We start from the raw sequence: 16241 nt of genomic DNA, 5'->3' as shown, positions 1-16241 counted from the left end.
TCCCTCCAAACTGCCCCCCTCGGCATACGGTTTGAAGAGGCACACAGGCAGAGAGGGAAACAATGTCTTTTATATACTGATATAGGCTGATATAGTTAATCTAAAGTGATTTAAAGCTTTTTACATAATCTAATATGCAAATCAAATGCAGCAGATTAAGGCATTATTGGTAATATCTCAATGTTAATAAGTTTTAATTGCACTTTCTGAAATAAATTACATGGCTTCTGAATTTTATGGGGGTTCTAATAGAAAACTATTAAAAAGCAAGTATGGAGAAAGAAAGCACAATATATAAAGTAGGATTAAGTTTAGAACCTGGATAAGGAATTGGTTGTGGCTAAGACATTCTAGAGTCGTCATATGTAATTCAAAGCAGTTAATCAATCATAAATTTTTATAATAATAATTAAGTTTTTTTCTTCATAATGATAAAAGTTGGCTAAAAATCTTCCTTAAACTATATACATCTCTACTGTCAAACAAACTTCAGCATTCACCAAATACCTCTGGTCAATTTTCTCACTACCTTTTGTTTGTTGCATTATAACACCACATTATACGGTAAAAGTTTGCTATAAATTCATCCATAACTTTTACTTACAAGCAAACTTTTACACTTTAAGCCTCGACCTACATTGTACCACACTTCCAGCTTTTAGCTATATATATTCAACATAGGCCTACATACTACCCTGTGCACACTTTCAGCCTCAACTGACACTAATATACCACACTTTCAGTGTAGAACTGCACTGTACGACACTTTCAACCTCCACCTGCACTGTACTACACTTCCAGCCTTTAGCTCATATTTAACATAGGCATACATACTGCACTGTGCACACTTTCTGCTTCGACCTACACTTTACCACACTTTCAGTGTAGAACTGCACTGTACTTCACTTCAACCTCCACCTGCACTGTACCACACTTCCAACCTTTAGCCCTATATATTCAACACAGGCCTACAAACTGCGCCATGCACTTTCAGCCTCGACCTACACTGTACCACACTTTCAGCCTTAAAAGCCGTATAACATTCAGCATAGGCCGCCTACATACTGCACCATGCACACTTTAAGCCTCGATCTACACTGTACCACACTTTCAGTGTAGACCTATACAGTACCACACTTCATGCCTCGACCTACACTGTACCACATTACCAGCGTAATTTAGCTCTATATATTCAGCATAGGCCTAGGTACATACTGCTCCATGCACACTTTCAGCATCGACTAATACACTGTACCATACTTTCAGCCTTTAAACCTATATATTCAGCACAGGCCTATATACTGCACCATGAGACGGACAGCATTGTGGTCAAGTGGTTAAGGCAATGGACTTGTGATCTAAGGATTACAACAGCCACAGCTATTTTAAAAGACCTTTAAGTTAGAATTTAGTTTTCAAAATTGGAGAAACTCTCAACATATATTGGAGGTCTCAGGCAGGTTGAAATAGTAAACATGGAATGATAGAAAGTGCTTAGACTTTTTGAGCTTTAATTTATCTGACAATTATTTACTATATATCATATGCTGAAAAGTTTGCTTCCTTTGCAAACTTTTAGCAGCATAACCTCTCACCCTCCCCCTCCCTTTAACCCCCCAATAAAAAAAAAACCATCCCAAAAGAAAAAATTTGTAGCCATATTTTGGAACCATCAAAGACATTGAACTTTTTCAGAAAACACTCTCACTTGACCAATACATTTACATTTTGAATATTGAAATAACTTTATACTTCAACTTTACTAGGCCTAAGGTTGAATGTATTTATCAGCTTATCATACCTAATTTGTATTTAACGAAACTTGAACAATCTATTCATTCGGATACTTTTCCATTCCCTTCCCTACCTTTCCCAACAACGATTCAACAGCTCTCATCCCCCCCCCCCTACCCACCCTCCCCCCAACTCCTCTGTTAACAACATGTACACATCTTCAATACCAATCATGATCCCTGCCTCATATATGCAATTAAATCCAGAATAACTTAAAAGTTTGCAATTTTAATTCAGGTCTATTAAGTATGATGAGTCACTGTAAGTCTAGTTATGCGAGCAGTTGTAACATTATTTGCTCAATTTAAGCGTCAGGCTTTTTGTCATGTTGACAGAGACATTTCCCATTTGATATTTTCCTGGTGTAATTTAAGCTTCCACTTTATTGATTTCAAGTAGAAAATAACCCCTTCAGAATAAAGGATGCATATTTAAAAGCTAACATCCCATTTGAAAATAGCATGTTCTGTACAATTTATATTGTCTTCACTGATGACCAAGCACAAGTTGAGTTGGAAGCTAACTTAAAGGAGCATAAAACAACACAATTTACAACTTAAAGCAGAATACTCTTCTCATATTTGTTCATACCAGTTTCTTGAAATTGTAAAAGGAATTGTGTATCACACACATTTAATACAATAAAATATAAGATCACAAAACATCACACTTAGATATATGTCCCTTGCAGATTTTTTACCTAATGATGTTTAACAATGGAGTAGTAGATTAATACCACTAGTTCTGGAAAAACCTTTGGCCAAAATTAACACTTTCTAATAATTATGAAATTGCAATGGTTTTGGACCTTCTTCTTGTTCATGGTGTTGGAAATGGGAATAGGGATGCACCGGATCCAAATTTTTGGATCCGGCCGGAACCGGATTTTGCCGGATAGTACGTGAAATCCGGCCGGATAAAATCCGGCCGGAACCGAATTTTTTCATTACACAAAAGAAAATCATTAATAAGAAGTAGAAGTATGAAACAAGGAGCAAATCTTAGGTGAGGTATATGCATATTATAAAGAAGGTGAAATTAAGACCCCATTTATGAGATTAAATATGACTGGAAGTGGTGTAATCTACATTCTTTAATAAAATAACTACAATATTAAACTGATGAAGGCTGCAAGAAATGATTTCACTGCAAAAGTATTTGTTGTATATAGCTTCATATAATTACAGTAGTTGTATTGTTTTGGTTGATCTTTAGAAACAGTGGGTCAGACCATTGAGAAAATTAAATTAAACGTGTTAAACCTAATTTTTCCTTACTTTGAATGTTTTTATTAATTTTTGGAAATAGTTTACATTGATTTAAGTTAATACCAACACCTTTTTAAGGGATGATTCAGACCAGATTTTGAAAAAGATCCGGCTGGATTTTGAAAAATATCCGGCCAGAACCGGAACCGGATAATTTCTCACTTTCCGGCCGGATAGTCCGGCCGGACCGGATATCCGGTGCATCCCTAAATGGGAATATGACTAGACCAATATGCTAATGAACCATATTGTTAGAGGACATGATACACCTATCAATTTGAAACAATCTGATGGCAGGTACAAATTATCATATTGGATTGTTAAGTTTAAGAAATTGTGTATATTATAAAACAAATTCTGTTACTATCTACAGTACAATGGCATCAGAAACAAAGTCGGGCACATAAAAAATCAAAGGTTTGCATATAAAATGAGTTGAGTGTTATATATGGCCAACGTTGGAGACATAGTGGAACACAAGCATTCGATCTGTATTGCACTAAATGAAATATATAAGCCACTAGTTGGAGCTGCCAAGTGTTCCAATTGAAAAGCCAAGTGAAAACTTCCATCTATGCTCTGGCGTCGGCATTGGAAAGTGACAAATTAATTACAATTAATTGTGTAAATTGTGTTACAATTAAGTGACCATTTACCCTGACAGACGCATGATTGCATGGAAGTAGAATAATGTTAAGACTGCACCCGTAGCTGCTTTAGCCTTCAGAACATGATCTCATTAAAAGTAATACGTCCTTGGTGGCCAAAGACAAAGAATGTAGTTTAACATATGTTTCGTAATCTTTGCACACTTAAAGCTCAACCAATGAGACATTAACCTGTGGGATGACCCTTTCTGTTCTTGTCGTTCCGACACGTACTACTCCAACTCCCTCGTCGTTGCCCCGGTATCCTTCCGGGGACTTTAATCATGCATGGCCTCTATTTCTAAAGAGCATCTCTACCGTGCAGCGACAGCGACACTGCCGCTAGTGCAGACTAAAGCTTCCGTTCATAATGGTTATAATGGTCACATTCATCTATTCAGGTGTGATAATGGATTCCTAACGAGCAGGCAGAGTATCAATAACAGAGATTGCTGTGGGGAGTTAATTGATACAAAACAATGAGGGGGCACATGTGTGCATAAAGCAAAAGGAGATGAATATATCTAACAGAGGTTAAAACAGAGATACAACAGAGGTACAATAGAGGTAAAACAGAGGTACAATAGAGGTAAAACAGAGGTAAAACAGGTAAAACAGAGGTATAGGGAAACCAAAGAAATCTCAAGTATGATGTGACTTGATATCAATAATACTAATAATGAAAATGAAACTGAGGATTTATAAAAGAGCAGACATATCCACCGATAACAGTGCTCAAGGCGCATCGCAATATTACCCTGGTCAACGATAACCTGTCAAACATAGAGACAATCCCTTCACATGGCAGCAGCTAAACAGCGCCCAGCTGACAGCTTTATATCACAGGTCCCTATTTATTCACCTGGGTGAAGCAAAGCCTGAATGGAGATAGAGTGCCCTGCCCAAGGACACAACGTAATGATCTGGCCAGGACTCGAACCTGCAATCCTTAGATCACAAGTCCACTGCCTTATTAAACCACTTGACCACAACGCTCTCAACAGATTGTTTAGAAGCTGATAGGAAATAATTGAGGCATTATATTCACAAATGAGGTAATTTTGTATGAATTATAAAACAAATTCACATCTAGTGAAAATGGAGGAGTTATAAAACAAATACTATGGGGTCATTTTACTCATTTAACAATTGTCCCAAATATGTCTGTTTATAGGCTGTTTGAAATTTAAATCAATCTAAGCATGTTTCAGACAATCGTTGTTATTTGATCTGGATAAACTGAAATTTTACAGTAATTATATCTTACTTGTAATGCTGGGTTTAATATTTATGTTAAATTTGATACATTGTTTCTTTTTGCTCTCTTTTTTCACTCACTTGTTTGCTATTGGCACAGAAAGAAAAGTTACAATGTTCAGTTTAATGTTAATTTCAAAAGAAAGTATTAAAACAAAACAGCAAATTTTCAGAATATAGTACTGTAGGGTTCATGTGAAATTTCAATGTGTGTGTGTTATTGGCATTTATGAATTGTCTGTGCTATTTTTCCCTTTCTTTTTCTTTGCAATTTCTTTGCAATTTTTGGGTCACTGTATTTTTTAAATTAATATATCAACTTATTGAAAACCAGCTACAGATGTACATCACCTCAGCCTGAATAATAAATTTGACTCCAAATTAGAGTACCGGCAGTTAATTACCAGAGTTTAATTACTTTGAATGCATAATACAAGTCCCTTGATACAGCCACAGCTTAAAAAAATATTCGCACATGTTTTTCCAACAAAAGATGTGACACATATTTATTTTTATATAATCTTCTTAATGACAAGGTCATCTATTACACAATTTGAAGGAAATATAGATCTATATTAGAAAATATGGAGCCTGTCATCTTATCTAGGACCATTCAAAATTATACAAATCCTCATAATTAACCTATGGTAATGCAACATCAAATCTTCACCAAGGCCAAATCATGTAAATTCCCCATACTTTGGGATTCTGGAGCCCTATTTTGAATTGATGTGAAGCAAGTTTAGTTTTGTTCCTGGTAAAGGGAATGAAAGGGAAATTCCTATAGATTTTCCTTCCTATGTATTTTGTTGTGTGTATACCTTGGCCTAAAACATAGTTGACACAATTATGGTCCAAATGGATAAAGAAGAAGAGTGATTAGCATTAAAGGCATTGAAGACTCGACCCAAACAGCGTGCCGCCATCTTCAAAAAGTTAACTTTCCGTTGCTTGCAAGTGAAGCATTCTCTTGTTGCTACAAAATGCAGACAGTAATGAAACGTGATACCTTGTTATCTTTGGCTGGACCTGAGATGTCCATCGCTGTATCGTTTGCACACTGTGCTGTGGGTATTGACCGCCGCTGTATGTACTGACTGTACACTAGTGTCTAATTACCGACGGTAGCAAGCTGTGTGTAATTTCTGGGATCGATGGTGGTGTCTAACACTTCTGTTACACCTCATTTGAAACTAGGTCAGATTACTGGCACATTTCTTTTGCACGAGTCTTCACACCCTTTAAACATTGAATAAACCCCATATTTGTTGATATAACCATTAACATCAATGACTGACAGGCAATTTTGCAGATCTTTGCCCATCCAATATTACTAGTATTTTGTGGCAATAACTTCAGCGTTTGAAGGCCTTTCAGCTGTCAAAGCAACTTCTTCAGAAATAGTCTACTTGCCGGCGGGATGATATTTTACAATTTGTGATAAACTGCCCTACCATATAACGTCTACCTGACCCACTGAAATATATAGCTTAGCTGCCTATAAAGTAAGGTAGAATATTCAGTTATATCCTCGGATCAAAAGTCCCATTTTGAAAGAAAAATTTGAGAAAAAAAGATTGCATTTGAAGCAGAACATAATTGTGGATATCCTATAGCTCAGTTAATAAACATGAACATTTGTGAACCTTGCAATCATGTTTATTTGAGGCCTTGTAAGTATCTGTTTTCCTGTTTCGAGTTCTGAGATATTCCAGCCACTTCCATTGATCATGGGCCTAAGTTTTAGGCTTCTTAAGTGTCATGTTTCAAGTGGTATAACATTGATAAGTCTGATAGCAGTGGGATGCATGCTGTAACCATCTTTGGTAAACACAAGTGCCTGTGTGCCTTGTGAATTCAACCCTTGGGAAAATTTTCTGTAACCCTACTAGGGGGGCCTTTATTGCGATCAGCAGAACCATACGGCAAGAAAACAACATGATACTTTGGAGGGTTTGAATAGTGGTCTGAGACTTAACTTTTAAGGGTATATTTCAAAATAACAGATATGGATAAAGTTCATGTCAATCTTCCTGATCTTTTAAATATTTGACCATATCATGTAATATTCCCATTTAAACGGTAGTACAGACGTACAAACTTTTAAGCCGGGTACAAAACTTCACTGTTCTTGGCCCGTGAGATCAATTGTTTGCCTGCACACCATTTAAACATGAAACCAACTAAATTCTGTGCCTACAATCGTCTCTCACTTAATTAAATAAATGTTCTGTAGATCATGGAGCTCCATGTGTAGATAGATATAAGAAGATTTTACATACTGTGATGCATTATGAACAGACCCTCAGGAATTGCACGTCCATCTTTGGTAATGTCATTTTTAATTTTCAATTTTGACCAAAAATCCAATAAAATCAAGAGTTTAATTACATATCAGAAAGCAAACTTGACAACTTAAATACTTTGGTACTGCAATATCACATTGCTATGTTGGCCTAGCTATACGCATGTTTGCCTCAAAAGTGAAAAGAATTACGTATGTACACTGGAGAAAATTTTAATACTCAAATCAATAACTTCACAAAGTTCTTTCAAGGTAACATTTATCTTTGAATATAGAGAAATGGCTCGTATTTCTATTTTATGTACAGAAAGGCGAGAAAAGACAAACAATGCCAATCTAACGTACAATTTCTCCTACGATAAATGCTGCACCGTTTCTACGTAGAGTGGACCATGTTGACATTGTTTTCGTCAGTTTGCATATATCTATATGAAGTTCCCAGCAATGTTGGGGTTATTATTGATTCCTCCAGATTAAATTCCAAACGCGCAGACAACCTCGAGGAGGATGTAAGAATAGAAAAAAAAAGAATAAGAGTAGAGATTTTGAGCAGACTGAAAGAAAAAAACAAAAATCTATCTCACAGACTATTAACTATGTTAATACAGATGCAATCAGCGCTAAGAAAATCATTATTATCACATATTTCTTTCCACCAATCAGCAAACTAATTCTTCTAAGGAATGTGAGAAAAAGACATTCCAAACCGTCTACACGGAGGTATATAATGTCACAGGGTATTACAGCTTCACTAAAGGCAAATTTCCATGTTGCTCCAACTTTTTTTTTGCACCACAATCTTTTTTGCGACTATTTTCATGCCCTACTTACGCTTCCATCTCGTTTCCATCTGATGTTGTTGAACTTACAACATGAGAGAATACACTTGAGGCAAGAACCAGAGAAAACTCTGTTGGCGTAAGGTTCAAATAAAACCTTTGTGGGAACTGAAAGGAAAATCATTTAATGAATCAAAGCTACATGTACAGAGGAGGCCCGACAGGTGGTTATTTATCGTATAGTCATGCCAAGCTCAAGCTGAGGTAACGGTGTACCTGAGACATAAAGTGACACAGTAGGGATTAAACTGAGGTAACGGTGTACCTGAGACACCAGGTGATACAGTAGGGATAAACTGAGGTAACAGTGTACCTGAGACACAAGGTGACACAGTAGGGATTAAACTGAGGTAATGGTGTACTTGAGAACCAGGTGACACAGTAGGGATTAAACTGAGGTAACGGTGTACCTGAGACACAAGGTGACACAGTAGGGATTAAACTGAGGTAACGGTATACCTGAGGTGACGCAGTAGGGATTAAACTGAGGTAACGGTGTACCTGAGACACCAGGTGATACAGTAGGGATAAACTGAGGTAACAGTGTACCTGAGACACAAGGTGACACAGTAGGGATTAAACTGAGGTAATGGTGTACTTGAGAACCAGGTGACACAGTAGGGATTAAACTGAGGTAACGGTGTACCTGAGACACAAGGTGACACAGTAGGGATTAAACTGAGGTAACGGTATACCTGAGGTGACGCAGTAGGGATTAAACTGAGGTAACTGTGTACCTTCTAAGACACCAGGTGACACAGTAGGGATTAAACTGAGGTAACGGTGTACCTGAAACACCAGGTGACACAGTAGGGATTAAACTGAGGTAACGGTGTACCTTAGACACCAGGTGACACAGTAGGGATTAAACTGAGGTAACTGTGTACCTTCTAAGACACCAGGTGACACAGTAGGGATTAAACTGAGGTAACGGTGTACCTGAGACATTAGGTGACACAGTAGGGATAAACTGAGGTAACAGTGTACCTGAGACACAAGGTGACACAGTAGGGATTTTATCACAGTTGGTTTTATTGTCTCCATAATATTTGTTTTGGTCTCCTTCTTCTTCTTTGGGAAACAAGCAATGTAATAAACTTTGCACTGAAATAAGGTCATCCCAGTAAGGTGACACAGTTAAGCCATTCTCCTCAAGTTTTATATATTACCATTCAAGAGCACATGTATCCTTAGCAAGTTAGAAACTTGATTGTTAAACATTGTCAAAACTAACACTTCTGTTACACCTCATTCGAAACTAGGTCAGGTTATCCGGCATTAGACGTTTCTTTTTGCGCGAGTCTTCACACCCTTTAAGAGGCTGAAATTTGAGGCCAATCAATGCTGGTGACCATTAATACTCTATTTTGAAGTTCCAAGTATCATCACAGTACAATCATGTTGTGTTTTGAACAGAGTAAATTTCCTTTATTAATTAAATTCACATTCAAAAATTTTAACTTCACAGGCAAAATTGATATAAACCTTGGTAAGTTTGCCAAAACAATTCTACAAATTCTTATCAAGCCATGCATAATATTTTGTACCTTTAGAATATAGGATTTCACAGAGAAATGCTTTTAACAAAATATGGGTCTCTAATTTCAATTTTGATCTACAAACACTACCTTCCAGTTACATAACTGGTTCAAGGATGTGTATGGTATTCTTAAAGGGATGCTCCAGTGGCTGAAGTTAAATGCTTCATCTTAAGAAAAGTTGGCAGATTTTCTGCACTTCTGGCTCGGAATAAAAAACCACATCCTCGTGGTATTTTGTGTATATATGGCAAAGATTTTTTGTGAATACTTCTGGTATCAGCAGAGTGAATTATGCCAGAGCACGACAATTCAGTCAAAAAGAGTTCTCTTTTTCTTTATAATATTTAATAATTTATCCACAGAGGGGAATAATATTTCTACAAATTTCTTGCATTTTGATAGAATTCAAAATACAGAGATCATTGTCGAGGAGGCACGCATTCCAAATGTATTTCTAAGATAATGATCAACAAGTAGATTGTAAAGGGAAGGTACTTAGGGAAAGGGACAGTTTCAAAAGGACATTGTCTGCCGTGATCACATCACGTCCCAGCCAGTGGCGGAGCTAGGGGTATTGGTCAGGGGGCGCAAGAATGGTCTGTAGGGGGGCTTTCGACACTATCTAAGCGGAGTGCCAGCACAGGTTGGCGTGAAGCGTACAGAAATTTTTTGAGTAAAGATACTCCCTAGATTGCCGGAAATGACCCTTTCCGGGCCTTGCTAATTTACAGATAAACGAAGAATAAATAGGTGTCATCGCCATTTTGTCAGAAAATTACACCAACAAAAAGTGACAAATGTCAATAGGTATTTTGAGAGCGCAATAAAAAGTCAATAATCACGAATAAGTAAAAAGTGGTAAAAAGCTGAAAAGGGCGCCAGCAGTCCATTTGTGTCAGTCAGGGGGGCATCCGCCCTCCCCCCCTGACTGTATGGACGCTCCGCCACTGGTCCCAGCTGCTGTGATACAGTCCCTGGCAGAATAACAGACCTGTGTAGCTGCATGCTTTAAATAGGTTCATTTCAATCAACCAAATGTATTTTAAATTAAGTCCCAAACATTTGATACATGTAAGTTTTTAACAGATTTTACAGAATTTTTTTCTCTCTAGAAAAGTGTCACACGATCTACCACGTATGGTACCACTGATCCCTTCAATATGTGAGGGTCACAAAGTACAACTTGCCTTAACTCTTAATCACCCATGGATGGAAAAGTACTCGTTCTGTACTGAATTCTATTGCGGAAGTGTACCAATAAGACCCTGGTAAAAGTTTGAATGACATAAATTTACGACTGGTATGATTAATGGCAATTCACTCTAATGATGAGAGAGCTGCATACAGACTTGTGCAGTCTCCCGGGAATGCAATGCATAGGCATGTGCTGGTGGTAATGCAATACAAAAGCATGCATTAGCTCTCACACTCTCTCTATCTCTCTGTCTCTCTCTTTCTTCGAAAGATATCAAATAACATGGGCAACGAATGTGATGACTAGTACATGCATCTACATGCATTACAGATTAACAGAAACATAAAACATGCAAGCTACTGGCACACGTACTACAAGGAGAGACAGTTTTGATCGACAAGGAATTTAAAAAGGAAACACAAACAAAGCTTAAACGTGATCACCATGGCAATGAAGATGTTGAGTAGAAAAAGTTGCCTGGAGATGTCTCCCTCCGGTCACAGCTCGAGATTATATTTTCCACAACAGGAGGCCCTAATGTTTTTCTTCTTAATCAAATATTTTGGTAAAATTATCAGCATGTCGAGACTATATATGGCCTAGCCAAGATTGTAATAAATGCTTTTTCAAACAGTTTTAATTGAATTCATTTTCATGTACATATGAAAGATTAAGCCTACCTAATGATATAATATATATGCCTACATAATGTCAGAATTTATTTTGGAAAAAGCCACTGATGCATTGTACTAGTTAAATTAAAGAAATTTTACCAATTCCAAATTTCCTGGAACCATTACCAGTATTTATCATTATGTCCTAGTTTATTTTCAACTGTTAAACAAGTAAATTTGCCAGGAATTTATCACCATTAATTGAGAAGGCGCAAATATCACAAGCGTTGTTTGATGTTGTTCTATGTACAGGTTCTCATACGGCCGGAAATTAAAATTAAATTCGTCTAAGCAAAATGAAGGACATTAATTAGTGTCATGTTTATTCATGTAGTTCTGATGAAAACTGACTTACAGCAGTCATTCTAGTTTGGGAATTCGTTCTTATAAATTATTAAAATCAAAATTTAAAAAAACATGGGAATCAAACCCGATATGTGTCATATATCATTTCATATATTGCTGTTGATCTTGAAAACATTAAACCAGCTTGCTTCCATGGCAACATAGAAATAATTGAAAGGAGGCTTAAATCCATTCAGAATTCCTTGACTATATAAGATGTAAATGAACAGGAGAGAACTTATAGATGACATGAAGCAGATCTGGCATGCTGTTTTTATTCCCCGAGGCTACCCAGTAGCCTAGGCCTTTACTTACACCCACATACAGTATATACTGCATGAGTTTATATAAACATTAACAGGCGTGTACTAATATTCTCGACGACCGTGAACAATTCTAATGCCATGTGGCCAACATGATTTCTATCATTTGAATGTATGTTACAGTAACTCACAGCACTTGTGGTGATGAAAAATAAAGCCTCACCAACAAAGAAGAAGATAGGAGCATGCGGTAAAATTAACCATTTGGTTCACCAAATTATAAAGTCATACAGTAGCTTGGCAATGTCGGAATTAAAAAATAAATACTTTACCTTGATACCAGGGAAGTACATACTGACAGTTTACCAAACTGTGAGACCCTTTTTCTTTTTAAAGTACATAGAATACATACCGTATACAGTCTAAATCACAGGAAAAGTATATAATGGGGGTTTTGGTTGAAAGCGACACAGGGTATTAACAACATCAATAATAATGGGGAGAATAGCCAACGTTGCAAAAAAGCTGAGCATTTAGGTGACTCTTTGACACTGATTACGTAATATAGTGGCGCCTTACCTTCAGCTGACTGCGTAAATCGATCGAAAGCTTGGAAAATTACAAAATTAAAAGAATACAGTTTGGAATATATGTTAGAACTAGGTATCTGACTTGATGAAATAATTTTTAATTTAAACTTAATCGTGGTACCAAGAATGAAAGTGCTATCATTAAAGTGATAACGGATTCAGAAAATTACAAAAAAAAATGTATATAACACAGAGCTTGTGAATGAAGCCCCTGTAAATATTATGCAACTACAAGCTTAAATATATATCAGATTTGTTCCGTTGTTGAGATCTACAAAGAAAATATTACATTTTATTCATCGTATTAGATGCTCAAGTACATTGTGCAATTCATGGACTTCATCATCAGCAGGTTTTATTTCTCCTTAAAATTGTTAATGAATTATACATATGAGCTTAGAAAATACTTTAATTTTGTGACAGGATTTTATTTTATGTTGCAGGTCAATCATGAATCATCACATGACTTCCTCACGAAGTCATTTCAGTTTTATTGCATCATCGTGAAAAACATAACAAACCAAGGACAGTTTGATGTGTTGTCTGTTTACGACATAACAAATTATTGCACATGTATGCTAACGTACCTTAGGATCTGACTAAAATTCAACTTTTTTACATCGCAGCAACGCATGGAACAAGCTGTCAAGATGGGATAAATGGTACATTGTGTTTCTTTCTACTTGTTCTGTGATATAGAGTTCTGAGTTTGGTATCCCTTTCGCAGATTCTAGTTCTATCGTTGAAATACATGATACACCAGATGCACTGTTTGTTCTTATTTTGATTCATGCATCATATACTACTTTGCATACATAACAACAGCAGACATACAGAATTGTGAAGTAAGATAAGTCACGATGCTGCATATCCATGAGCGACATATCTCATTCCGATGCATATTAATTAAATACATGAATGATAAAATATCAAATTATGCAAAAAGTGATTCAGTATAATGTAATGAGCAGTTGCAGAGTTTACACAAACAGCAAAAGAGTAGGTTGACATGGTTACCATCAAGGTTCCTACCATATCATCTCTTTGTCCGAGGGACAACCAGAAAAAAACCTCCCTCAAAAAAGTGACCATGATAACATGCTTGCCATCGTGCTAACAAAATGTCTGACTTTAATTTCCCCAAACATATCCACCACATTCGACACTAACCAAATAAGAGGACACTTTTGCCACCGCAATAACCATCAAACTCTGTCACTTCAAAATATTGATTTTCTCGAAAAGTTTTTGGAAATTTTTTGACATTTTTGCGTGTTTTGAGTCACCTTGTAAATAGAATTCAAGGTTAATAGAGCCAACCTTTGATTAAATAAAAGAATTAACACTTTCAATTTGACCATATTTCCGTTACTGCAAGGACGTTTAGGGAAATCTGTTTTGTTTCCCTGTTTTTTTTTCTCTCTTTTTTTCTTCCTTTTTTGCCTTTTTTAATTTTATTCCTCCTCTTATAACTCTTATTTGATGAAAGACTGTTGAATAATGTAACAAACAACCCAGTAGGCTGCAGTTTTTGCACCCTTTGTTATCATAAATGGTACAAGTTTATTGCAGAAAACATTATTTCTCAATGTTCTCATTTCCTTTTAGTGTGTTCCAACTAATAGTAAACTTTAAGCACTGAAGTACAGTATGATCGATGTACAGTCGACATAGCAAATTCCTCAGTGCTTAACTGCCTTTAATTCTCACTCTTATCACCTTACGTAGTAAATGATTTGTCGCTTATATTTAAGCTGGGGCCTGTATGGAGGGCAGTATTTATAAGGACTAGGAATATTCTGATGAGCATTGAGGTAAATAAAAGAATACACATTACTTTGATCCCATGAGTTGAGTGGGTCACTTGGATCAGGATGGGTCAAAGTCAATTCTTTACACAGGAGCATTCTCCATGTGTACAGTAGGTGGCAGGGAGGAGAGTCTGTGTACCATAACCCTATTGCATCATTCGACCACTGGACCAATTAAGTATTGAAGAATGTCGATCGAGGGCCCTTACCCAGTGTAGACCCACTGGAACATGGTTTAAACAGTATGTTTATATGTCAAGGTTTCTCCATGATCCTTTCTACAGAAGGTTTAACACTATAGGCAGACTTGCCCATGATACTTCCTCATGGGTGGGCCCTTAGTTACAGACTGCCAAAAGGTCCCTCCCCTGATTCGATCTGGTCAACTTGTATCTACTCATCTTGATCTTATACCTAGACAAAAGTTTAGACAGAGTATCAATAAATCCTATACAGAATGGAGACTTACCAACATCACAAACTTCCCCTTCAAAACCAGTCCCTCTACAGTCACAGGTCGGTCCATCGTCCGTGCTCACGCACAACCCTCTGTTATCACAGGGGTTCACTCTCTGACACAGGTCGATGGCGTCGTCGTCCACGAAAGTCCGAGACAACAGTTTCGGCCGCTCAAAGTGGTACCTGGCATACTTTGTCCGGTAGATCAAATTCCTGATATATCCCTGGAAGTGTTTATACAGGTATGCGTCCGAGTTGGACAACTCGGACATGTCGACCGAGTCTTGCGGAATTCCGCCCACAAACAGGTTGGTGCGGATGGTCAGTTCGTCGTCTTGACCCTCGACGGATCCGTGCCGCGAGTAATCGTCCAATGTCAGTTCGCTTGTTTTACCGTTTCTGACTATCACCACCTGATGCCATAACGAGTCGTCCAATGCCTCTCCCATGAAAACAGTCCACGCATTGTTGTGTATCCTGACACGAAAACGAAGCTGACCATCTTCTAACACCAGTTCCATGTAATCATTGTTCCCACCGTCGTCCATGTAAAGTAGTAACGCCTCTGATTGGCTAGTCCTAAACTCAAATTTCAGAGTGCCATTTACGCTGGCGTTCCATCTCTCAAACTCACAGTACGATGTCTGAATACTGGTGAAGTACAATGCTATAGTGTTTCCGAAAAATATTGCGACCAGGGTAGCTATCAGCAAGATCCTCCTTAGATGTCTCGAGTCGACTTCTTCCATGTTGATGATGCCAAAGATGTGTTTTTTAAAACCCCCCTTCAGATAGTTGAATCACTCTGTACGGTATCAATTAGGAAACTATCATCGCCTTCGGGAAGCCATTTCTGGGACACCATGGAACAAATAGATCTGAATAGAAAAAAAAAGAAATATTTCTTGAGAAAAGAATATGATAAATTACTATATTTAAAATATGTGTAAAAGTATTGGTTGGCCTGACGTTTCGATCCTAGCAGGATCTTCTTCAAAGGCTAAATGACAAGTAACAGTAACAGACGGGACAAAAACACGCACAGTCCCGTCTGCTTCTGTTACTTGTCATTTATCCTTTGAAGAAGATCCTGCTACGATCGAAACATCAGGCCAACTTACTTTTACACATTCTCCTACACAGGCTCTCGAGTGGATAAGCAGTTTGCTAACAGTAATATTTTATTTTTATTTTTATTTATATTTAAAATAGTCTAATTAATGCAGTGAAACAGTTCAATACAGAAAGGAGAA

General features: G+C 37.2%; 1 protein-coding gene across 7 annotated transcripts in view; it reads right to left on the bottom strand.

Annotated features, from left to right (window-relative positions):
* Positions 1 to 16241, bottom strand: part of LOC139971586 (neurexin-3-like) — a 158197-nt gene that overhangs the window by 89215 nt on the left and 52741 nt on the right. For 5 of the 7 annotated variants that reach the window (XM_071978205.1, XM_071978200.1, XM_071978199.1 and 2 more), the window contains exons 2-3: positions 14999 to 15866; positions 12708 to 12737 (exon numbers count right to left, since the gene is read on the bottom strand). In XM_071978205.1, the coding sequence (XP_071834306.1) occupies positions 12708 to 12737; positions 14999 to 15737 (769 nt within the window). In that variant the 5' untranslated portion in view covers positions 15738 to 15866. The remainder of the gene's footprint in view (positions 1 to 12707; positions 12738 to 14998; positions 15867 to 16241) is intronic. The other 2 variants (XM_071978203.1, XM_071978204.1) reach the window with 1 other exon arrangement.

Source organism: Apostichopus japonicus, chromosome 8 (assembly GCF_037975245.1).
Source record: "Apostichopus japonicus isolate 1M-3 chromosome 8, ASM3797524v1, whole genome shotgun sequence".
Taxonomy (NCBI): Eukaryota; Metazoa; Echinodermata; class Holothuroidea; order Aspidochirotida; family Stichopodidae; genus Apostichopus; species Apostichopus japonicus.
This window is presented reverse-complemented; position numbering and strand designations above follow the sequence as displayed.